The sequence below is a fragment of the Girardinichthys multiradiatus genome, chromosome X, assembly GCF_021462225.1.
Source record: "Girardinichthys multiradiatus isolate DD_20200921_A chromosome X, DD_fGirMul_XY1, whole genome shotgun sequence".
NCBI classification, from domain to species: domain Eukaryota; kingdom Metazoa; phylum Chordata; class Actinopteri; order Cyprinodontiformes; family Goodeidae; genus Girardinichthys; species Girardinichthys multiradiatus.
Genome location: NC_061817.1, coordinates 21,855,080 through 21,879,781, shown reverse-complemented (window position 1 = coordinate 21,879,781; position 24,702 = coordinate 21,855,080). Strand labels below are relative to the sequence as shown.

Genomic DNA, 24,702 nt, shown 5'->3' with positions numbered 1-24,702 from the left:
CAAATCTAAAACATTTCTCATCAAATAATAATTAATGTATCTCTTTTCTGCCCCCTACCGGATGGCGGGGGTATGTAAGGAATTTTGCCACGTTGCTGTGGACAACAGAAGTTAAAACCGTTCTCTCAGACCCGGAGAGGATGTAGTATTTCTTCAGCCGGTGGAGGACACGGGGCGACTCTCAGCTGTCACACTTACTGTTTTAAGATCCCGGTTTCTGTGAGGCGGAGATTCTTCAGGTTGAAAGATGTTGACAGACATTATTTTGGAAGAAGACTTTGAGAAGAAAGGGGAGTCCTGGTACAACCAGCAGGACCTTGAAGACGGTAAGAGCTGGTGGAGAAGGACGCGCCCTAAAACCACGTCTGTGTAGGTTGACAGGCTTTACTCACCATAACCAGTGGAGAACATCAGTTAATGCTTTTATAGTATAAACTGAATTAATTGTTATTGGTCTCAATAGAAAGTAGGCATAGTCCTACGATACATGAGAAAATATCTAACATATGTTTGGGAAATAATGGACTCTTGTGCCACAGGGTCACAGGGATCATGCGTTTAAAACTTAAACATATTTTAGATGGGAAGCCTCTTTAGTCAGGATATCCTCAGGCTGTCACATCCTGTGTTGTTTTCCAAACATGAATCATAAATCTTTGTGCTTTTAACATATCACTGGAAGATGGAAATGAAAGGGTACATTTTTAAGCCTCCAAATAAGATGCATTTATAGTAAATTAGGCTTGCAGTGGCACATATTAAGAGCGAAACTAAAGATGCATTAAATAAATTTTAAAACATTACCAGTCGACATAAATTGGTTCTCTAAAGTGCATACATCTCGGTTAAAATGGAAGATTTCTATGTTAAAGTTAACAACACATTAAATTATTTCCAAACTTTTTTCCACATAAAATGTGCATATTTTATTCCACAGAATCAACTGAACAACAAAAAAACCTGAAGTATTAGAAGAAAAACAAAAAACAAAAACAATGCAATCACCCAGTTGCCTAAATGTGCAAACCTTTAAACTAATACTATGATTCAACTTGGGCAGTCAGTCTTCTTTGGAAGTCAGTTAAATTCAATTCAGTTTATTTATATAGTGCCATTTCACAACAAAAACTTCTCAAAATCTACCTGTCAGGACATCTCTTGTGCACACCCCTCTTCAGCTGATCCTCTTTTCAGATTTACTTATGGATTCTGGCTCGGTTATTCAGAAAACTAGAAATTTCTTCTCATGAAGTCATTCTTTGTTGATTTTGATATGTGTTCAGACTCACTGTGAGACTCAAAAACAAAGTCCCTCGTCAGCTACTGTTTTCTATCAGACACATGGATGTTTTGGGCAAAAACTGACTGGTATTTTAGCTATATTCATAATTTCTTCTTCTATGTTGGCACAATAAAGTCAGTCTGGTCTGTTGTAACCTCTCTGCAAACTATGGCTTTAGCTAAAGGATGCAAACCAAAACATGTCTGGTGGGTCTAAAACAACTGAACTTTATTTCAGGTTAATCAGGTTCACTATATTTAAAAGCAAGCGTCTACTCAAAAAGACTGAATGCTGAAAATGAGTCAAAATATGGTCCAGTAGAGTGTTTGTTCAGAATAGGTGTGCGCAATTTTAGAAAAATATTTAATTACGGTACTATTACTGAAAATGACAAAAATTATAGCTACGATTAACCCTCATTTTCAATATAATTTGTTTTTCTTCACAATTAGACAATGTCTTCAGCATTCTGCATGAGCGCTATCGTCTTAGAAAGGGCATTAAAGGACATTGGAGTCCATATCAACTGTCCAAATGTACTATAGATATGCAGAGCGTAAATGCATGATACTTGAAATGTTATATCCACCAAATTCTGCACCCAAGCAGGTATTTTGATTAGCATTTGATATATCGTGCAGCTCTAGTTCAGACGTCTCAACAAGGTCCAGAGCTGGGGGGAAAGAAGCAGACAATGGGAGTCACAAGGCATTCCAAGGAGTATTCCAGGAGGATTTCAGAACATTTAAAGTACACAATGGGTTATGTGTTTGTGTGTGTATTCTTTATATAAGCCTACACCAGTCTGTTTACATTGTAAAAATTGTGGTTGAGAATTTCTTTCTGCTTTGTTTAGATCTCCATCTCGCAGCAGAGCTGGGCAAAACTCTCCTGGACAGGAACCATGACTTGGAGCAGGCCCTGCAGCAGGTGTATTCTACCAACCAGGAGCAGCTGCAGGAGATCGAGGTCAGAAATGTTTGGGGAAAGCAAAGCAACAGCTGCTTTGACGCTCCAGTTGTGCCAAACTTGCATTTGTTCGCATAACCACGCCTAACCCTGATGCAAAATAGGCACAGGTCTGACCTAATGAGCCATTTGGCAACATCTTAGTTGACCTAATTATATATTAAAGGCTTTAATTAGATATAGCCTAAGTCAGGCAGTTGTTTTTGCATAAAGGCCAAAATTACGGCTTGTATTTTACTGCCAAGACGTCTCGGCATGTCCACACAGTGCTGATCAGGACAAGCTGGAGGACACGCCACTCAGTAGGTCAGCAAACATAAGAGTCTTAATTTTGTTTATGGCAGTGAGAGAGCTGTGATCTGAGGATTTATTAAGTTTATATGCTAATCCCAATACTTCTGTGACCCTTGTATTAATCTGTCTGGCACTGCAAGCACAAGTAAAGCACACGTGAGTAGGCGTTAGGTTAGCATAAATTCTCTATGGGATTTAGGTCTGGGGACTGGGATGGCCATGGAGGAAAGTTTTTTTTTTAGTTTTTTTTTTATATGTTGTGATCTATTTGTTGCTTTGGATCATTACCCAGTTTACACACTCAATGATGACCCTCTAGTTAACTAGTAGAGATTGTTTTTTTTTTTTTTATTTATCAGATCTCCTGGTATTTAAAGTGTTCATGCTGTCATGCGCTCTAGCAAGGTTCACAGGGCCTTTGGCAAAGAAACGGGCCCACAGCATCACAGGCCCTCTACCGCATATAATGGTGGAAATAAAGTGAGCTGCTTTTTGACATACCCATCCTTTTTTACATGCAAACCCATGTGGTGGGTTTGTTGCTGAACAAGTTTAATCTCAATCCTATCTGACCGAAGCACACAGTTCCAGGTAAAGTCCCTGTGGAGTTCAGCAAGTCCCGCATTTTAACATTTGTGAGAGTAGGACAAGGATGAGGCTTTTTCTGGAAGGCCTTCAGATAGTGTCTAATGGTTGTTATGCAGACTGGTTGACCCCAGAATGCCACGTTTTGCTTCAATTCTCCAACAGTGAGCTTAGGTGCTTTTTTTTTTACTTCCCTCAGCATTCAGCTCACTGCGTGTGGTGGCCAGATAAATGTAGGTCCTCATCCAGCTTCGTTCTTCATAGTTCTAGTTAAATTATTGTTCTCATTGTAGATATTGACAAGTTTATGCAAGTATCAAATTTTATTTCAGCAATTTTCTGGTTGATGAAGATCAACAAACATCAGCCTTACTCGTAATTGCATGTTTTTTTCCCATTTTAAGTGTGGCCAGAGCCACAATCATCTGTCTGTCCTGCAATATTTATACCCCATGTAAATTCACCAATTAAAAGTTCCTTGACAGTTTAGGTTAAGTTTTACTTCTGCTGCATTTATTTTAAGTGTTTTTACCCGTCTTTGCTGTAGATCTGAAAATAGACAAATTCATCACGGTAGAACAAATCTAATTATAAACTAACAGCTGTTTCATATGAATAGAAACTTTAAGTTGTTTTTCCTGGGTGAAGAAATAAAATTGGCACGTAGAGATGAATCTGCAACATTTAAATGTGCTTATTAGTCTGCCGATGGTTCATAAAATATCAGTAAGAGTTGAAAAAAAAATCTTCATTTCTCTTGTGCATCAGTACCTGACCAAACAGGTGGAGCTGCTACGTCAGATGAATGACCAACATGCCAAACTGTACGAGCAGCTGGACATGGCCGCCAGGGATGTGGAGCAAAGCAACCAAAGGCTGGTGCAGGACAACCGTATGGCCCAAACCAAGATCAACAGGTTGGTTATCAGTAAAGACATTAATCGGTAAACCTTTATTTTATTGCTTATAGTTCATTAAAATGCTAAAATATTTAAAGGTAGTCCTTTTTCTCTTTTACCCCAGTTTAACAGAGACTATTGAAGGCCTTCAGACCCTCATAGAGGACCTGCAGACCCAGATGGATGAGCTAAAGGCGGCTCAGACCGAGCGAAACAAGAGGGAACTGGCAGAGCAGCGGCGTGGCTTTGGAGCGCAGAGTGTGTCCTGTCTCAAGGAGCTGTATGACCTCCAGCGGGACAGGTAACACCCACGAGAGGGTTTCATTAAACTCATCCTGACATATACGCCTGCAGCAGCATATGTCAGGATGACGGAGGAACTCTCCTCAAAGAGGAAGACTGAAACAAAACTGTCGTTACAGAAAGCACTTCAGCATGTTTGTCAATGTCATGTAAAGTAAAATAAAAAAATGTCCGTCTGCTGAGACATCATTCCATACCCATCTCCGTTCATGCAGGCCTGTTTTGTGATCCTCAATACTAATACAATAGCCTTTGAATGCTGAATTGACATTTGCAGGTCACCCAGAGCAGAGCCTTTACTTCAGAGCTAATCTGCAGGACAGGGAAGTTAATCTTTCCCTACTGTCAGCAGTGTGCTGACACGTGTGCACATACAGCTGCTGCTTTATGACAGATAACGACCGTTTCAAACGTTGCAAAAGTATTCATACATACTGGTCCTTCTCAAAATATTAGCATATTGTGATAAAGTTCATTATTTTCCATAATGTCATTATGAAAATTTAACATTCATATATTTTAGATTCATTGCACACTAACTGAAATATTTCAGGTCTTTTATTGTCTTAATACTGATGATTTTGGCATACAGCTCATGAAAACCCAAAATTCATATCTCACAAAATTAGCATATCATTAAAAGGGTCTCTAAACGAGCTATGAACCTAATCATCTGAATCAACGAGTTAACTCTAAACACCTGCAAAAGATTCCTGAGGCCTTTAAAACTCCCAGCCTGGTTCATCACTCAAAACCCCAATCATGGGTAAGACTGCCGACCTGACTGCTGTCCAGAAGGCCACTATTGACACCCTCAAGCAAGAGGGTAAGACACAGAAAGAAATTTCTGAACGAATAGGCTGTTCCTAGAGTGCTGTATCAAGGCACCTCAGTGGGAAGTCTGTGGGAAGGAAAAAGTGTGGCAGAAAACGCTGCACAACGAGAAGAGGTGACCGGACCCTGAGGAAGATTGTGGAGAATGGCCGATTCCAGACCTTGGGGGACCTGCGGAAGCAGTGGACTGAGTCTGGAGTAGAAACATCCAGAGCCACCGTGCACAGGCGTGTGCAGGAAATGGGCTACAGGTGCCGCATTCCCCAGACCTGGGCTACAGAGAAGCAGCACTGGACTGTTGCTCAGTGGTCCAAAGTACTTTTTTCGGATGAAAGCAAATTCTGCATGTCATTCGGAAATCAAGGTGCCAGAGTCTGGAGGAAGACTGGGGAGAAGGAAATGCCAAAATGCCAGAAGTCCAGTGTCAAGTACCCACAGTCAGTGATGGTCTGGGGTGCTGTGTCAGCTGCTGGTGTTGGTCCACTGTGTTTTATCAAGGGCAGGGTCAATGCAGCTAGCTATCAGGAGATTTTGGAGCACTTCATGCTTCCATCTGCTGAAAAGCTTTATGGAGATGAAGATTTCATTTTTCAGCACGACCTGGCACCTGCTCACAGTGCCAAAACCACTGGTAAATGGTTTACTGACCATGGTATCACTGTGCTTAATTGGCCTGCCAACTCTCCTGACCTGAACCCCATAGAGAATCTGTGGGATATTGTGAAGAGAACGTTGAGAGACTCAAGACCCAACACTCTGGATGAGCTAAAGGCCGCTATTGAAGCATCCTGGGCCTCCATAAGACCTCAGCAATGCCACAGGCTGATTGCCTCCATGCCACGCCGCATTGAAGCAGTCATTTCTGCCAAAGGATTCCCGACCAAGTATTGAGTGCATAACTGTACATGATTATTTGAAGGTTGACGTTTTTTGTATTAAAAACACTTTTCTTTTATTGGTCGGATGAAATATACTAATTTTGTGAGATAGGAATTTTGGGTTTTCATGAGCTGTATGCCAAAATCATTCGTATTAAGACAATAAAAGACCTGAAATATTTCAGTTAGTGTGCAATGAATCTAAAATATATTAATGTTAAATTTTCATCATGACATTATGGAAAATAATGAACTTTATCACAATATGCTAATATTTTGAGAAGGACCTGTACGACCCCTTTCAGATTTTGTCACAGCACGACCACAGGTGTATTTTAGTAGGATTTTTTTGTGACAGACCAAACATTAGGTCACCAATGTGAAGTAGAAAGAAACTGAGTAAATTGTGTTTTAGAAATAAAAATCTGCAATGTGGGTCCTTCTTTAGTGTTCAGTAACATCTGACAGGCCTGAAGAAATACTGGTTAACCAGTTCCCTTTAGAAGTCCCTTGTAAAAAGAGTCCACCTGGAGAAAATTGTTGAACAGGACAATGAAGACCAAGGAAAACACAAGACAGGCCAGAGATAACATTCTGGAGAAGTTTAGAGTTAGCAGAGTTATCCCAAACTGCTGAGTAGTGATTTTTTTTTTAATGCTGACAACATTTTCTTTTCATGCAGCATAAAGGCTTGATTTGTCTTCTTAAACATGCAGTAAATTAACAATTCTTTCCCAGGTATCTGACTCACAGTGATGGACTGTGGTTGCCTCAGAGCTTCCTCTGTGACGCAGAGAGCCCAGACCCGAAGGAGGAGAACCAGGCTCTCCAGCGTTCCATCCAAACCCTTCAGAGACAGATCGCCACAGAGCGAAGCCGAAGGGAGGCTGCAGAGCAAGAGATCGAGTTCACATCCAGGGAGAACTTGGGTCTTGAGCAGCGGCTGGTCCAGCTGGAGGGCTGCTGGGCCCGACAGACGGAGCTGGAAGAGGAGGTGGAGCAGCTGCGGCTTCTGTGGCGTGCCACCAGGTTAGAATTGATGGGACAAAGTGCATCATATATTTCTATTCAGCCCTAATTGTGTCTGAACTATTACAGAACCAGCTTTTGCTGCAATTAAGGAAAACCATTCCCACAGCACCTCCACAGTATGATGCTGCCATCACCATGCTTTACAGTGGGGATGGTGTGTTGATGGATATGTGCTGTTTTTTTTTCACTCAGCATTTTACATGTAGGCCAATATGTATTTATTAGGTAACATCTGAAGGCAGTTGATTACACTGGATTTTACTTAGGGTGTCAAAGTAAAGGGGTTGAACATAAATGTACGTCATACTTTTCGGATTTAAAACCTGTTTTGCTTTTTAATTATTTATTTACATTTGACAATTATGCACTACTAAGTTGGTCTAGAACATACATTTCCAATAAAATACATCGAAGTTTGTGGTTGTGCCAGGGCTCAAAATAAAAAAGTTTACTGGGTATCAAGAAACTGTAAATTCTGATTGTTTGAATATACATGTTTACGTTTTCTTTTGCTCCCAGCAGTGTCAGAAGACCGGAGCAGCTGCTGTTGCCTGAAACGGTGTTTTTTGCCTCTGAAGAAAAGCAGAGTGAAGCAGAGGAGACATCAGAGAAGGAAAAGGAGCAGACAAAGCAAAGCCGACAGAGGTGTAACAGTGACAGTGTTTTGAAGGCCACAAACACGGATGAGCTTCGCCGTGGTCATGAGCAGCTGTGCATCAGGCGGGCAGAGGCAGTGAAACAGCGAGGCATCTCTCTGCTCAACGAAGTGGACGCACAGTATAGCGCCCTCCAGGTGCTGCGTTCATAGCATGTCTTGTTCTAAATCATATCTTAGCAGAACTCTTGAAGACTTAATAATTATGTGTTGGTGTTTTTCAGGTAAAATACGAGGAGCTGCTGCAGTGTTACCATCAAGCAACAGACGGACTGAGCCATAAAGCTGTCCAGACCTCCAGCGGTTCCTTCGCCAACGCCAGGGCACGCCGCCACCTCTCCAACTCAGCTGCACCGTCCGATTTAAAGGTTCTTCCTGAAGATAACCAGCAGCCCGAGTACAAAGTTCTGTTCAAGGAGATCTTCACCCGCATCCAAAAGACAAAGGACGACATCAGCGAGAACAGGCACCCGGCACATGACAGCGATTCTGCAGAATGAGTTTCATGCATTCATCTTCCCTCGATTTGCTTTGGAAAAATGGTTGGTGAATAAGCCTGTGTTTACTACAAAACTGAAAACAAATGAATATAGAAGAATTTAATAAGAAATGATGTACATGAAGATATTTAAAACTGCATTTCAATCTAACAGTCCAGTAGTATTATGTTTTTCTGCCATATTTATGTAATGCTAACTCACTTGATGGTGTTTGGTGCTTAGAGCAGAAAGGCACATGTGTTGTTACGGTTTAGATGGATGTATTATGTAAGCAGAAATTTTGCATAACGATGGAAAACTGTCGAAATGTAATCCGTGGTTTATAAAAGCTGAAATACTGGCTGGTTTTATGAAAGTAGAAGGTAATTTGTTTGGTTTCTAAACCTTTGTTGGTGCGTCACTATAAATCATGTATGGTGAAAGCTTTTTTTGTTTGTTTTATTGATATTTGTAGCAACATTTTTGCTCAGGACACATAAAAGCACTTCTTTTTTTTTTGCAATTGATCACACTTTTATTTATTATCTGAAGATTTATTATGTTTGTAGGTAGCTTTCTAGAGGAGCCTAATCAGTTGATTAGAAGTGAAACTCAGCGTAGCTGCACTGTGTTGTAAATGATTTAGGTATGTTATTTAAAAAAATATAAGGTGATTTTGTTCTAATTTTTAAAATGATTCTAACAAAAGTAACTAGAAGATATATAAATGTTCAGAACCTCAGCTAATGTATGTTTCAAGAAAAAGATGTTCTAAAATAAAACTATTTGGCAATTAGCCACATGAGTATTTGGGGATTTGTGTTTTTAGGGTCATACTTTGTGTACCCATTTCAGCCTTTTTTTCCCAGCAAGTATTCATGTGAGGAAAGCAGTGAAAATGAGAAAAAGGTCTTCTGACCTAAAGGATTTGTTCTAATACCTCAAGACCTTCATCTCCTACTTTATTCAGGGCGACCAAACAAAAATCTGACCTTTTTTGTAATGTGTTTTGATCAAAATAATTTCACCATCCTACCCTACTTTTTTTATCAGCCTCCAAATCCACTAAACCTCCAAACAAGAGGATTTCATACCAAGCTCACCAAGACAGACAAGTCCTTGCAAAACCTAAGAATGCAGACTCAAATCTCACAAAGCCATCAGACAAGCAATCAGCAGGGATGCACAAAAAAACGAGAACTGAGCAGGCTTTTCTTTTTTTTTAGCTTTTTTGTCTTACTTAAAGGTTTCAAATCCTGAGCCAAAATTAATCAGACAAACAAAGCTAGCCTGAGAAAATACAAAAGACAGATTTCTTATGATGGTTTTATTTATAAAAGGGGGAAAAGTAATTATTGATTGTGTCACCTTTGGCAGTTTTAACTAGACTGTGGAGCAATTTTGGCCCACTTCTTCTTTGAAGTGTTTTAAATCCAGGCTTTGACTACACCACTCAAAAATCATAATGTCTTTTTGAGCTATTAAGAGAGACACTTGTCAGTGTGTGTTGGAATATTTTCCCAAAAGTCTCGGGAATCATCAAAATGTCAGTCATTTTCTACCGCTTATTCCATAGTGGGTCGCAGGGGAGCTGGTGCTTATCTCCAGCAGTCTATGGGCAGGAGGCAGGGTACACCCTGGACAGGTTGCCAGTCCATTGCAGGGCAACACACAACCAACCAAGCACACACTCATACACCTAAGGGCAATTTAGAGAGACCAGTTAACCTAACAGGTATGTCTTTGGACTGTGGGAGGAAGCCGGAGTACCCGGTGAGAACCCACGCATGCACGGGGAGAACATGCAAACTCCATGCAGAAAGAGCCAGGAATTGAACCCAGGACCTTCTGCCTGCTGCAAGGCAACAGTGCTACCAACTGCGCCACCGTGCATCACCACCCCATCATGATCAAAATGTTTTTCCTGTAAAATCTAAGAAAGCATTTTATAAAATTTTCAGTCTCATTCTCATTTTTGAGAACCCCCAACATGGGGTTAATCACAGTTAATTCGTGAATTAATTAGAGGGCGATTGCTTTTCATATAGTTTTATCACATTTTTTACATACTGATTTCTGAGGAAAAAAACTCAGTTTACCAAAAGATTAAACTTGATGGTAAAAATATCCTATTCAGTAATAAACTGACATTAATTCAAAGATTTTGCAGAAAGTTTCAAGGCAAAATCGAATTCAATTTTAAAACGTCGCCATCTTTTTTACTTTAAAATAAGGAACATAATTTACAGCTTTGATTTTGGTATAATTTGAAAGCTCTATTAATGTTCTTTCAAGTGAAATCGTTTGTTTTGACATAAAACTTCAGCGTAGCAAAGACATAAGTAACAACTGTTAATTAATGGTTAATTACGTCACATCTCGCTGATTTCACCACTTTTCTGCGCACCTGAAGATTTCCCCCAAGTATCTGTGACTCCATCTCAGGGCAAATTCCTCACATTTCTGTTGGGTGAAGGTCCTGGAGCTCCGCCAGTTCCTCGACAGAGACAGTGTGTGATCCATTTCAATTAAACCACGTCAGTACGGCAGATGTGGTAGCGTGGCCGAGTGGTCTAAGGCGCTGGATTTAGGCTCCAGTCATTTCGATGGCGTGGGTTCGAATCCCACCGCTGCCAGGTTGGTTTTTCCTTTCCAGCCAATTTTTATTTATTTTCCGTCTAAAGTACAATTAACACGATGATGCTATTTAAGCATGTTAAACATAATAAGTCTGCATGGATACATTTTCCTGTCTAAAACTACAATCTCTGTTAAAATTATTAGCGGCGCATCAGCGCACTCTGGTGGATATATAGCAATGGATGGTGGCGCCTCTATTCAATTATCTGCTGATGGTACTACCTATCAAAATAACGCCTACCATCTTTAAAAAGTATGACGAGTTGATAAAACAACTCTCATGGAAAGGGAAAACAACAAGAGTCAAACTAAGTAAAGTATATATCCCTAACGAAAAGGGGGACTAGGCTTACCACACCCAAGGCTTAGCAGAACTCCCAATGCCTGTATTAGGAAAAAACCTGTACATAGGAAGCAGTGCCAATCAAGTGGTATATCTATCATAGGAAACTTGTACAAAAATTGACAGTTTAAGTCATTTGAGGATTAAGGAGTCAATACAAATTACAGGAGAAACAGCACCGTTGAATGCTTTACAAATTAAAAGCTGTGTGAAATCTAGAATCCAAATCTGTTCAGAAGACCTAATTTTAGACTACCTAAAATTACCACCAGATCATTGCACAGCCTCCCATTTTTTATGGCAGAAGGATCTTGGAATTAACATCGAACAAGAAGAACGGCTGGGAATTTTAGCAGATTGGGAACAATATGTCAGAAAGGCAAAAGGGAAGTTTACACAACATTAAATCATACATAGATACTACTATAAACCTGTGAGAAAACATATAATGAAAGTGATGGAAGAAAATATGGGTTGGAAACGTAAATTAGAGGTAGGAACCTTCATACACTGTATATGCAACTGCAAATTTGTCAATTTTGTCAGGCACAATAGCCTGCTGTGTATTTGTTAGGGGTCAGATCCCAGATACTGAATATATCCAAAGGAACACTATTTGTGTTATTATGGTTGGTTTAGTTACAACTTCCAGGGTTATTTTGAAGCACTGCTGCCGAGCATGAAGGAATGGACAGAAGCCATGACGAAGATTGCATCCTATGAAACTACAGGTCCTTCTCAAATCCTATATCCTATAAGACTTGCAACTGTAATTGCAGCAAAAGCTACTTCAAAAAACTCTTTATGAATAAAGGCAAAGTCATGCCATGCGTTTAAGACTTTTATTTGTGAGAAATTTGAAAACCATGTACAGGTCCTTCTCAAAATATTAGCATATTGTGATAAAGTTCATTATTTTCCATAATGTAATGATGAAAATTAAACATTCATATATTTTAGATTCATTGCACACTAACTGAAATATTTCAGGTCTTTTATTGTCTTAATATGGATGATTTTGGCATACAGCTCATGAAAACCCAAAATTCCTATCTCACAAAATTAGCATATTTCATCCGACCAATAAAAGAAAAGTGTTTTTAATACAAAAAACGTCAACCTTCAAATAATCATGTACAGTTATGCACTCAATACTTGGTCGAGAATCCTTTGGCAGAAATGACTGCTTCAATGCGGCGTGGCATGGAGGCAATCAGCCTGTGGCACTGCTGAGGTCTTATGGAGGCCCAGGATGCTTCGATAGCGGCCTTTAGCTCATCCAGAGTGTTGGGTCTTGAGTCTCTCAACGTTCTCTTCACAATATCCCACAGATTTTCTATGGGGTTCAGGTCAGGAGAGTTGGCAGGCCAATTGAGCACAGTGATACCATGGTCAGTAAACCATTTACCAGTGGTTTTGGCACTGTGAGCAGGTGCCAGGTCGTGCTGAAAAATGAAATCTTCATCTCCATAAAGCTTTTCATCAGATGGAAGCATGAAGTGCTCCAAAATCTCCTGATAGCTAGCTGCATTGACCCTGCCCTTGATAAAACACAGTGGACCAACACCAGCAACTGACACAGCACCCCAGACAATCACTGACTGTGGGTACTTGACACTGGACTTCAGGCATTTTGGCATTTCCTTCTCCCCAGTCTTCCTCCAGACTCTGGCACCTTGATTTCCGAATGACATGCAGAATTTGCTTTCATCTGAAAAAAGTACTTTGGACCACTGAGCAACAGTCCAGTGCTGCTTCTCTGTAGCCCAGGTCAGGCGCTTCTGCCGCTGTTTCTGGTTCAAAAGAGGCTTGACCTGGGGAATGCGGCACCTGTAGCCCATTTCCTGCACACGCCTGTGCACGGTGGCTCTGGATGTTTCTACTCCAGACTCAGTCCACTGCTTCCGCAGGTCCCCCAAGGTCTGGAATCGGCCCTTCTCCACAATCTTCCTCAGGGTCCGGTCACCTCTTCTCGTTGTGCAGCGTTTTCTGCCACACTTTTTCCTTCCCACAGACTTCCCACTGAGGTGCCTTGATACAGCACTCTGGGAACAGCCTATTCGTTCAGACATTTCTTTCTGTGTCTTACCCTCTTGCTTGAGGGTGTCAATAGTGGCCTTCTGGACAGCAGTCAGGTCGGCAGACTTACCCATGATTGGGGTTTTGAGTGATGAACCAGGCTGGGAGTTTTAAAGGCCTCAGGAATCTTTTGCAGGTGTTTAGAGTTAACTTGTTGATTCAGATGATTAGGTTCATAGCTCGTTTAGAGACCCTTTTAATGATATGCTAATTTTGTGAGATAGGAATTTTGGGTTTTCATGAGCTGTATGCCAAAATCATCCGTATTAAGACAATAAAAGACCTGAAATATTTCAGTTAGTGTGCAATGAATCTAAAATATATGAATGTTAAATTTTCATCATGACATTATGGAAAATAATGAACTTTATCACAATATGCTAATATTTTGAGAAGGACCTGTATGTTGCAAACATTCAAGGATTGCAAGGGAGACGAGGAGGACGGATGGAGGCTATAGGACCAAGTCTGGACCAGCATCGGATAGCTTTCCATATTGTAAAATGGATTTCATGTGGGCTGCAGAACCTTTACAGTCACGAACGTGGGACACACACATCCTTATCATAACCACTATGCCCATGTCCCTTGTTCCTATGATTTTTTTTTCTATGCTGTAACAACGTCTGATGAAGTTGTGATTCTGATAATTACATTCACATATGTTCAAAAATAAATAAATATATGGGTTGGGGGAAAAAATTAACTCTTTGTTTTTCTCTAACATAACAAAGCCAAAAATAGAAAAAAACAAAAAAGAGAGACAATTAATTGCTGAAAGTGGCATTGAAGATGATAATATTACTGTCAGGAGCTGTTAGGTTTTTGTGTTTGTTTACTTTCTGCTCTGCCAGATGCTTTTCTGTTCGTTCAGGTTTATTCAGATTCCTTCTGTTTAGTTTTGATACTTCCTGGATTTATGTGTTAGATGGGTTTAGTTTATATTTTCTTATAGATCTTGTTTTCCCCTGGTTATGTCCCCTAGTTTAGTTTCATTGTTTACTTCTTTTGTTCAGCAGACATGTCCCTGATTTCTTCCTGCACTCCGGGGTGAATCAGGTTAATTAGGCACTCTCCCTCAGTCTTCCTGCAGCCCTTGTCACCAGCTGTTGCATGTTTCTTCTGATTAGCTCCCCTCCCAGTTCATTGGTTCATACTCCACTTCCCCCAGTATTGAAGCTCTCTGGTTTACATTGTTTGCGACTGGTTCCTCCTGTTGTTACCCTGACTGCTTCCCTGACTGCATGTTCCTGTCATTTTCCTGCTTATGTTATCCACCTTCCTGAGACCCTGTACCAGGTCAAACTGTAAGTTTATTCTTCAGTAAATCCTTCTCATCCTATCTTCTACGCACTGCATTTGGGTCCTACCTCAACACTCATGACAATTACAGAAAATGAGGACTTTAGTTAGAACATTCAGAAAGAACTAGAAAAATTATATTTCTATGACAATATTTAAAAGACAATTTGTTTAGTGAACGTATAAGGTATACATACAGGTGTAGCATAAAATGAAGGCACATCCAAGGATTAAAGATTTCCCTTATTATAGAAAAAAATATTTTTCCTTATTTTTATTAATAACAGAAAAAAATTGTCTTTGATATTTAATACATATTTTATTCTTTGTAATGATTTTATTTCTAAAAATGTACAAAATAACTACCTCATTAGTAATTAGCATTCACTATAGAACATTATCGTACAAACTGGAAGCATTCTTTAAATACAATAAATTACAATTTGGATAATATTCATACAAAGTAATATATTGTTGTTTTTTTATCATTTAAATAGCCCAAATAGTTACATTAAACTGTTAAATTCTTATCCTAAACATAAATCTGCTTTAATACTTTCAAGCTTTTAAAATGATTTTTAAATCAGGCTTACATGACTTTGAAAGGTAGAAGAGGAATTTTGTGCAAGCCTATGTTGGGGAAAGTAGCCCCCTTTCAAAGAGGAGAAATAGAAATGGGACACTAGATGTGTTGAATTGAACCAAGAAAGAAAAATTAGTTGCAACAATCAGTTTTGAAAGCCTCTCCCTCCCACATCGTAACAAGTATTTAGCTCCAACTAAGGATGCCATAGAATATGAGTAGCACCAGGCTGAGACCCATCAGCGGCAGCAGGACGTCCCATTGGGTCAGCTGCCTGATAGAGGACCAGTTGAGAGGCAGTGGGGAGGCCCGAGACTGTCGGCTCTTGAGGTAGTGCTCCACGGAGTCTGCCAGGCTGTACAGCTTCGGGCTGTAACCCAGTTCTCCACGGGCCTTATCGATTTTAAAGGTGTGGCTCACTGTGATGTTTCTGATCTGCAGGAGAAGGTGGAAAACTCAGATTATTTTATGAAGCCTCTCCAGCGTTTTGCAGGTACAATTCAGATACGTCTAACTTCTAACTATGATAACCTGATCACCTTTTGCACCCTTGGCTGAAGAAAGGTAGCCCCACAACATGACGCTGACACCACCATGCATGCTTTTGTAGTCCACACAGAGATGGTGAGTTTTCCATCTTCCTGATATTTCTTTCCCTTTTCAAAACCACTTACCTTTACAGAAGATCAGCAAAGTTTTCCTGTATGACTCATGCTCATTATAACCACATGCCTGTGTATTAGACACAGTACAGGGACCAAAAGACTACAGAGTCTTGCCCATCCTGTCAGACCTCATGATTGCTGTGGCTTTATCCTTCCGGCTGTCATGTCTTTCCGACGAATATAGTTGATGTTCAGAAAAAAAAACCACATATATACATATGTGTGTGTAATTGGGTGTGGCATTTTGCATTTATAATTCCTTTATGTGATTTATACAAATACACAAAAAACCCTACATGGCATTATGGCAACAGCTGCTCCACTGATGTCACTTCCTGTTAACAGCATTTCAAAACTTCCTGCTCTGACCCCACAGTAGTTTATGTTTTATTCACAGGGGCAATCATCAATCCGAGCGGCCTGCAGCAGCTGTCTGACAGAATTAGCTCCAGGTGAAGGTCCGCGGTACTCAGCTTTGGTTTCGGCTTCATGACACATTCATGAGGACGCGACAGAGCTGTGACCAAGACTCCTTGGGACTCACTGCAGAAGGCCCACGTAAACTGTATAGCCAAGCAAGAAGAATTTTATCAGAGAAGCACCCAAGAGGCCTATGGTATCTCTGGGAAGCTGCAGAGATCCACAGCTCAGGCTGGGGAATCTGTTGAGTCAATGTGTGTGCTCTAGAAAAAAAATCGATCTAAAATGGATGAATTTAGGTTTGAAGTAAACCATTCAATTGCAGCTCTGGCTGGATGTTTGGGGCCATTGTTCTGCTGGAAGGTAAACCTTTGGCCCAGTCTCCAGAATTTACAGCTTCTAACAGTTTCTTGTCCAGGATTGTCTTATTCAGCTTCATCCGTCTTCCATTAACTCCCCCCAGCTTCCCTGTCCCTACTAAGGGAAAGCCTCCCCTCAGCATGATGCTACCACCACTATGTTTTAATGTGAAGATGGCATATTCATTGGGATTAGTTTTTATTAACTTGGCAACTTTGAGGATGTTAGCTGCACTTTATTTAGAGGTATCAGAATAAAGAGGGCTGACTCCACATGCACACCTATCTTTTCTGATTTTTTTATTTATCCCTTTCTTTCCACTTCAGTCATGCACTACGTTGTGTTATTCTGCCAAATAACATCAACAAAATAAATTCAAATCTGTTGTAACGTGGAACAATGTGAAATAGTTGAGATATGAATATTTTAAGAGATTTCTGAATGTTTCTTTTAGGGTCATTTGTCTGGGCAACCATAACGCTAGACTCTGAGAGCAAGGAAACCTTTAATTGCCAACTGCAAACAGTGGCATCACTCCTCAGTGTACTAATTTTATTTGTTCACAACAGATTTTGGAATTTACTATCATTGTTTTACCTTACAAGCATTTCTTGTCACAATGACTTTTGAGCATGCTGGAATGTCATTTCCTTAAAAATTACAACGAACAGGAAATCTTTCTCTTGTGGGAGGAAAGAATTCACTACTGTGAAAACAGTGTTAACATTAAGTCATTTAAAAAAAAATGTTTTCTTTAAATGACTGTGACTTCCACTCGTTCATTTCTGAACCACTTTTTCTCTAGAGTTTTTTTCCTACAGAGGATCAGATGTACAGCCTTTGTTTGGTCTGACTTTTCCCAGAGCAAAAACAAAACTCAAAGAGGAAAGCTGAGAAAAGCAGTCTTACCTCACTACTGGTAAAAAGCAGAGGCACTTTGATCACCGGACTCAGAATCATGTGTAAATACTCCACCAGCATAGCTTGAAAAGAGGACAGTCAAAGAGTCAGCAGTAAATCTTTACGTTTGATTGACAATATCTAAAAAAGAGAAGTTCTGGTGAGCTACCTGCTGAATAGACGAGTGAAACCGGGAGATTTATCGATGGTCTGCTGTAGCCCAGTTTTTCAAACTGCAAAGGATGGAAGATTTTAAAAAATCACCTTTTGACTAAACTTTTCCCAATTAAACTGTATATAAATGTGAAATATGTCAATGCCTGATTAATTATCTTAAGTGCTTAGCTTCACTCGCAATGACACATTAAAATTACGGATCTTGACTCACCAAAGGTGTCAGCCACTCAAACAGATTGACGGAAATGCCATCATTGATGAAATATGCCTGCCCGCTCTGCAAAAAGGAAGAATTTCAAAATGACACTTAAGTAATTCAAATTGTGGCAGAGATCAAATTATTCATGGGATTGTGGCTTTACTACTCACAGCAACGCAGCTTTTCGTCTTTGTAAGAGCCTCAGCTGCCAGCTTGTGGGCCAGTACCAGGTTATCTACGTGGACCCAGTTCATCCTGGCTGCTGGGTCTCCAAACCTGAAGCTGAACAGGCGCCGCTCCACGTTCATCTGACACAAAGGACCAGAAATAGGCAGTTTGAGGTCAATTTTTCATCTGATTTTCTTCTAAATCTTGTTGGATTTCTTTTACATTGTTATATTAAAAAAGTTACCTGTTATAGAAGTTTACAATCCTACCAGTGAGTAATTCATGTCAATACAATTTAAAACAAAATAAACAAAGTCATGTGCCCGGACGTAATTTAGAGATATGTCAACAAAACTAAAAGTGAAAGAAATTAAAAAGAACCTAATTTTAACAAAAACTACAACAGCATCAAAAATCTATACTTGCCATACAAAATAATCTCAACAGAGGCAGGAAAATCATGCTCTCTCCTTTTTTCTCTTTTGTGAACACACCTGATGATATTTTAACATTTAGATATTTTAAGCCAATTTTTTTTAATTGTTGCATAGCAATATATATATGTTATTATTATTCCTGGGAGTAAAGTGATTTTGAATGTGGTTCATTCTGTTAACTAGCAGATGATTAGGATTTAAATACTTTGCTGAAGTGTCTTTATAGCTGTTGAACCAACATTACTTCTACTCAAAAATATGAATTGCCTACCCAAGTAAAACAAAAGCAAATTCTTACAGCCCACTTTATTGGCAAAGGTCTTGCATTTTTTTTTTAACAGTGTATAAGCACAATATCTTTGTTGTGGTTGTTAACGTTACAGGTTACCTGCAGAAATTTGAAATTTAGGCTTCTTGGCCAAATATCAAACCCTTACTACATCTGAACCTGTTCATTACTTCCACAAACTGCACCGACTGCTGCCATGCAGGGGAAAAATCAGGAAGAAAATGCACTGTAACTAGATGCCTTTAGCTTCATCAATAATATAAACTCTTCAAACAGGTTTGCGTGCTGCCAGGGAGGCCCTAATGGCAGACAACACATCTTTGTTTGCTCACCATCACTCTGTGAAGATGTCTCCTCTCCTCTGGTCCATAGATGCCACAGGGGCGCAGGACGCAGGTCTGCAGTGTCCCTCCACCTTTAGAAATAAATGCAGAAATGAATGTGCAACTTTTTTTAGGGTCAAACCAAGCAAGTCCTGCATCTAATGTAATAAAAGCCACCAACAAAGAGTTTGGTTCGGTCATTTGACTGCTCTGCAATGATTGATTGCCAAGACATGTGCAAATAGTACAAAGCAAACAAAAACAAACAGCATTCTGCAATGCTTAGGGTTGAGACAGGCTTTTATGCAAGGTCCCAATCTGAAAGTCAAATACGAATAACATCTACAAAAGCAACAATGCAGCATGGAAGCAAAAGAGCAGGGCAGGGGGGAGACACAAATGTAAATGTGCTTCGTTACTTCCCCCTACTGCTGAGGTGACTTTATGCCAGTGGAAAAAACTTCCTCTGATAGCAGATACATGCATATTAACCTGCAGTATATAACGTGACACCTGCTTGTTTTATGCTTAATTAAATGTATGGGATAATGCTCACTCATAGTGTGCTGGATTACACTGAGCAATGGAATAAGAAACTATATAGCATATATATACAGCACAGTTCCCGGCAAAAGTATTCACATCTAAAGACCTTTTTCACATTTTGTCTCAACATATCCAAAGACTTTAGTTTATTTTAAGTTTGTTTTATGTGACTGACCAACACGTGAAGTGGAAAGAAACAATCATGGGTTTTTAACTTTTCCTTTACAATAATAATCTGAAAAGTACAGCATGCATTTATGTTGAGCCCCTTTTTATCTTACTCTCCCTAAATAAAATCCAATACAGCCAATGACAAGTCACCTCAGATGTGCTTTGAAGCTCTCACAGGTTTCCTAGAGAAGCTTCAGGACAGTTGTTGAGACACATGGCTAGATAGAAAAAAATATTTCAAGTATTGTTTAATCCATTACTTGTAAATAGAAAGAGGATGTCACAACTACAAAGCAACCAAGATGGATGTCCTAAGTGCAAATGAGAATATTTACTAAGACTTGAAAATTGATGTATACCAATATTCTCCATCTAATTTAGTACGCCATCTGACTAATTTGGCAGAGAAAAATGGGCAAAAATGTTAGTTTCTAGATGGGCAAAGCTGGCAGAGACATAGCCCAAAGGACTTGAGGCAGGAACTGCAGCAAAAAGTGGTTCAAAAAGTATTGACTCAGGGGGGTCTGAATATAAATACACAGCACGCATTTCAAATTTTTATTTTTGCATTTGTCATTTTCCTTCGCGATTATGCATCACTTTTTGTTGGTGTAATGCAAAAATTCCCAGTACAATATATGTCAGTTTGAGGTTGTAAGATGGCAAAATGTAAAAGAGTTTAGATTAATACTTTTACAAGGGACTGGAAAAGTCTGAGAGATTGGCATCAAGTGACTGCTTCTGTTCACCTCGTTTTGAATTGCACACTCAGTCTGCACATCTGAACACACAAGACTGATAGCATTCTCCTGTAGGTGCAACCTGTTTCTGTCAATCTGTGCGCTGGTTTTTACTACCATCATTGATCTTATCGCACCTTTCACGGAGGATCCATTGGCCGAGAGGACCATCCGCTCCGCCACTGCTTTAGTTCTGGAGTAGTGGTCGATGTGCTAGGATAAAATATAGATTCCTTACAAGTGTCAGTATTGTACAATACACAACATGTGCAAGATTCAACCTGTGTTTGACTGCTCCTCACCAAATCACTGGGCACATATGGCACAGAGGCCTCATCTCCATCCACAATTGGTTTCCCGGCAAACACCACGTTGGTGGTGCTGGTGTACACCAGTCTGGGGATGCCTCTCTCTTTACATACTGAAATAAAATATAACACCACAAAACAAACTTATAACCCTATGATAATGAACAGCTAGTAAAGTCAACTTATTTAAGCACCACAGTGTGAAATAACACTTAGCTAAGCAGATACAAGCTGCAGGAAATTTTATCTCTGATCCCATATTTTAAACATAAGACTGAAGTTTCCGCAGCACTTGTTTTTAAAGAAAGATTTCTCACCATTTATGACATTACTGGTTCCTCCAACATTGACTGACTCCACCTGCTCCTTCCTCAGCTGGGTTTCAGAAAAGCAGAAGAGAAACAATGTCACTTAACTAGATCACTAACTTTTCTCAATTTGCACAACAGTTTGTTGCTCACAGTTTCACTCAAAGAAATCTGTGTGTTGGAACAACTAAGTACACTATTACTGCTTCTGTAGGATTTCACAGGCAAAGGAGCAGCCATAAGCTGCAAATTAATGCACTTGATTAACTGATTATCATAAGAGCAGTTATAAAAGTTTGCCTACAGCTGTGTGTTAGCACAATGCCAAGATGGAAAGACATCAGCAATGACCTTCAGAAGCAATGAAGGCTTCAGTTTCTATTCTGGATCAGAAAATAATGTTGTGATTGGATGTTATAACAAGGTTTTGTATCACAAAAGGTAATAGAAGAGAATTGTTCAACACATCTATTGCAACTCTGATGAATTTAAGAACGTGATGCAAAACTGGAGAATAAATCTGAATCTGAGCATTACCAGCGTATTTGAATTCCCAATGAAGTTCAGCTGAAAAGACTTAGTCGCTTGCAAAAGTATTCAAAGCCCTTAAACCTCTTCGTATTTTGCCACATAACAATCACAAATGTCAATGGATTTTAGTGGGATATTAGGTGATGAACCAAAACAAAGTAGTACATAACTATGCAGTTGAAGAAACATGATACATGCTTTCAGCATTTTTTTCTAATACAATTTTGAAAAGTGTTTACACTCAACCCCTGTATATCAATACTTTTAGGTAACTATTGGATTTCTGCGAACCCTCCAAACCTGATGTTTCCTGCTAAGCCATTGAAGTCTTCACAGAGCAGCTGGATTTATTCTGAGATGAAATTACACACAGATAGGTACCATTTACTAATTAGATGAATTCCTAAAGCAAAAAGTTGCACTGGATTTTATCTGTGGGGTATCAGATGAAAGGGGCTAAGTACAAATGACACACTTTTCTAAAATTTGCACTTCTTTGTGTTGGCCTGTCACATTGCATCCCAATAAAATAAACTGAAAAAGTAAAAAAGTTCAAGGCACATGAATACTTTTGAATGTATGGCATGCGAATTATTTTGAATGTATGAGATAATTTTCCAGTGAGTAATGAACTCACGTGTTCTTGAAGTATCTCAAGTCACGGTTGCACCTTGACACTCGACATTACATTACAATGACAACAGAAGAACTTAGACAACCTACTTTACAGCAAGTACAGTGAGCTTTCTGTAAGTTTTTGAACCAAAGTCAGCAGTTACTTCAATCATTACCACTTCACTGTGACTATAACTAAAAACTCCTAAAAGTGAGAAGTCGTTTGAAGACTATTTCGATGGAAACATTGCTGCAGCAAATACTGACAGCTACAGTGACAAACATCTTGTCATTCAGGTTGCAAGGATAACATGTTAACAATTTAGAGGTTTGTCTGCCTTCTGTGCTGCTTACACCTTTCAGGTACATTCATGAAGGCTAACTCTAGCTTACATTTAAATGGTGAGAAGGAGGATCACCTGCTCTGGTCCAGACATGCCATAAGATGCTGTGTGGAATATGCAGTCCACTCCTTCACACACTTTATGCAGGGAGGAATAGTCCCGTATGTCATTCTGCAGGAGACAGTAACAACCATGTTAAGATTATTTTTTGCCAATTGGTCAGACAAGGCAGAAATAACTCTGTGAGGCTATGAATGCTGCACATATCAAAAAATAACACACCATTTAAATTTCTATCAAGGTAAGCTCGCCAACAGAGTTGTGCAGGTGAAATCTGAATCATGTCTCCACCCTCTGTGACCCAGTCGGCAGCTGGTGATCTGAAACAGATCACTCACCTGCGTCTGTTTCCACCCGGCACACTGACCTGACGTATATACTGTAATACTAGAGCTCGGTTTCACAGCTAAAAAGAGCTGCATGAGTTGTTCTGTTTGCTTAGGCTTTAACTGCAAGAGAGCAAATATTACAAACCAAATCATCTTAATACATGAATAAAGAAATTCAACATAAATAAATCATTCCAAAAGAAATTAATTAATAAAACAAAATTAAGAATAATAACAAGATAAAACATAACCATAAATTAACAAATCATAAATAAGTGAATATTTAAAAAATAGATGTAATAATAAAATAAATAAATAAAATTAGAAACAATAAAAAAACAATAAAAATACATTTAGAATAAATTAATAAATGTAAAAATAATTAATGAATTAGTTAAAAATAACTAATAAACTAAACAGTTAATATAAATTGGTGGTAGATTGCTTAAGTCCTGTTAATTATATATTGTCGTGATATTTCATAAGAAACACAAAACCCGAAACACAAAAAATCCCCCAGTATAGCTTATTAATCACTACAAAAACTATTATTTCAAAAGAACATTGGCACTATGCATGAAGGCAGGACATGTTTATCAGTGGAAAAGTTGTATGAAAAAAGGCATAATTGTGGGAAATGTAGAAGAATAAGGGCTTCTTCTCCTTTAAGGATCACCTGAAAGAAGATTGCTCCATCAGGAATATCCCAGGGAGGCTTGTTTACATCCAGAAGGATCACTGTCATCCCTTCGCTGGCCAGGTCTTTCGCAAGCCTGAAGCCAAAATATCCTCCTCCTCCTGTCACCAACATCTTCCCTTTGTAGCCATCCCAGGCTGATGCTCCCACCTCCTGTCCCAGTTTAGAAGCAGTATAGTTGGGGCTGTTGCAGGTGCCTGCTGTGGCCCCACTGACCCTGTGCCGGAGGGCTGTGGCAGTCCCACAGGAAGCAACCTGGGATGGATCACTCAAGCATGGCTTGTGAGAGAGGTTTGAGTGGTTGTGTGTGTGGTGCCCACAGGCCTGCAGGCGAAGGAGAGGAACGCTGTGGCAGGGCAGCTGCTTCACCTGGCAAATGGAGGCCCCAGTCTCACCCATGTTGGGGCTATACAGGTCCATAGACATCCTGATGGAGAGAAACAGGGAAAATATCGGTGGTTTTACTATAGCTAAATCTTCATCTTATTCATTTATATGTGTCTTTTGTCCAAGGTATATCTTTCACAGAAATTCAGCTTAATAATTTTCAAGCTTGAATGTAACAAGTTTAAACTGACTGAGCAGCTTTTTTGCACATAACTTATCAGATGTTTCGTATAGCATTTATTTTAAGTATATGCAAAAAGCTAAACTTTTCACATGCAACCTATATTTTGCAAGGGCTTATCCTGTTAAATTAATCCAGACTTCTGCTGCCCTTTTCATAAAAAATGTTTTAAACTCCTGGGAATCTGTCTGATGAATTCACTTACTTTATTGTGGTTCTCCTCACCTCACATCCATACCTGTGCCTGCCAGCTGTCTTATGAAGAAACTCCAGCTCTGTCGATCTGTGGGCCCTCCCTAAGCTCCACCCTTAGGCCAGCCCTATAGTGACCTGAAGGATCTCTCGCTGTAATGTCTGGATGAAGCTGGCAGAGACAATCACTCTTATAAA

The 24,702-nt window shown here is 39.6% G+C and overlaps 2 protein-coding genes, 1 long non-coding RNA gene and 1 other non-coding gene across 6 annotated transcripts; 3 read left to right on the top strand and 1 right to left on the bottom strand.

The window, feature by feature from the left end:
- The first annotated feature begins 92 nt into the window (after window positions 1-92).
- Window positions 93-9,018, top strand: cdr2a (cerebellar degeneration-related protein 2a). 2 transcript variants are annotated; one of them, XM_047356518.1, is made up of 7 exons: window positions 93-326; window positions 2,139-2,251; window positions 3,899-4,047; window positions 4,154-4,330; window positions 6,783-7,073; window positions 7,599-7,869; window positions 7,956-9,018. In XM_047356518.1, exons 1-7 carry the CDS (start codon window positions 248-250, stop codon window positions 8,229-8,231), a joined length of 1,356 nt encoding a protein of 451 aa, XP_047212474.1. In that variant the 5' UTR covers window positions 93-247; the 3' UTR covers window positions 8,232-9,018. The 2 variants fall into 2 exon arrangements, with proteins under 2 accessions (XP_047212474.1, XP_047212473.1); XM_047356517.1 differs by having other exon boundaries at window positions 7,596-7,869.
- Window positions 9,019-10,764: 1,746 nt separating this feature from the next.
- trnal-uag lies at window positions 10,765-10,846 on the top strand. The gene has a single exon. It is a non-coding gene; the product is annotated as a tRNA-Leu (tRNA).
- A 3,568-nt stretch (window positions 10,847-14,414) lies between these two features.
- LOC124862594 lies at window positions 14,415-16,880 on the top strand. 2 transcript variants are annotated; one of them, XR_007036954.1, is made up of 3 exons: window positions 14,415-14,579; window positions 15,599-15,781; window positions 16,202-16,880. It is a non-coding gene; the product is annotated as an uncharacterized LOC124862594 (long non-coding RNA). The 2 variants fall into 2 exon arrangements; XR_007036953.1 differs by having other exon boundaries at window positions 14,422-14,579; window positions 16,220-16,880.
- On the bottom strand, window positions 14,644-24,165 carry LOC124863251 (putative short-chain dehydrogenase/reductase family 42E member 2). The gene is made up of 11 exons (XM_047357557.1): window positions 23,724-24,165; window positions 22,734-22,829; window positions 21,178-21,235; window positions 20,855-20,973; window positions 20,690-20,765; window positions 19,105-19,187; window positions 18,049-18,186; window positions 17,891-17,956; window positions 17,672-17,735; window positions 17,512-17,585; window positions 14,644-15,592 (listed from the first exon to the last, which is right to left on the bottom strand). Exons 1-11 carry the CDS (start codon window positions 24,162-24,164, stop codon window positions 15,344-15,346), a joined length of 1,464 nt encoding a protein of 487 aa, XP_047213513.1. The 5' UTR covers window position 24,165; the 3' UTR covers window positions 14,644-15,343.
- Window positions 24,166-24,702: the final 537 nt, after the last annotated feature.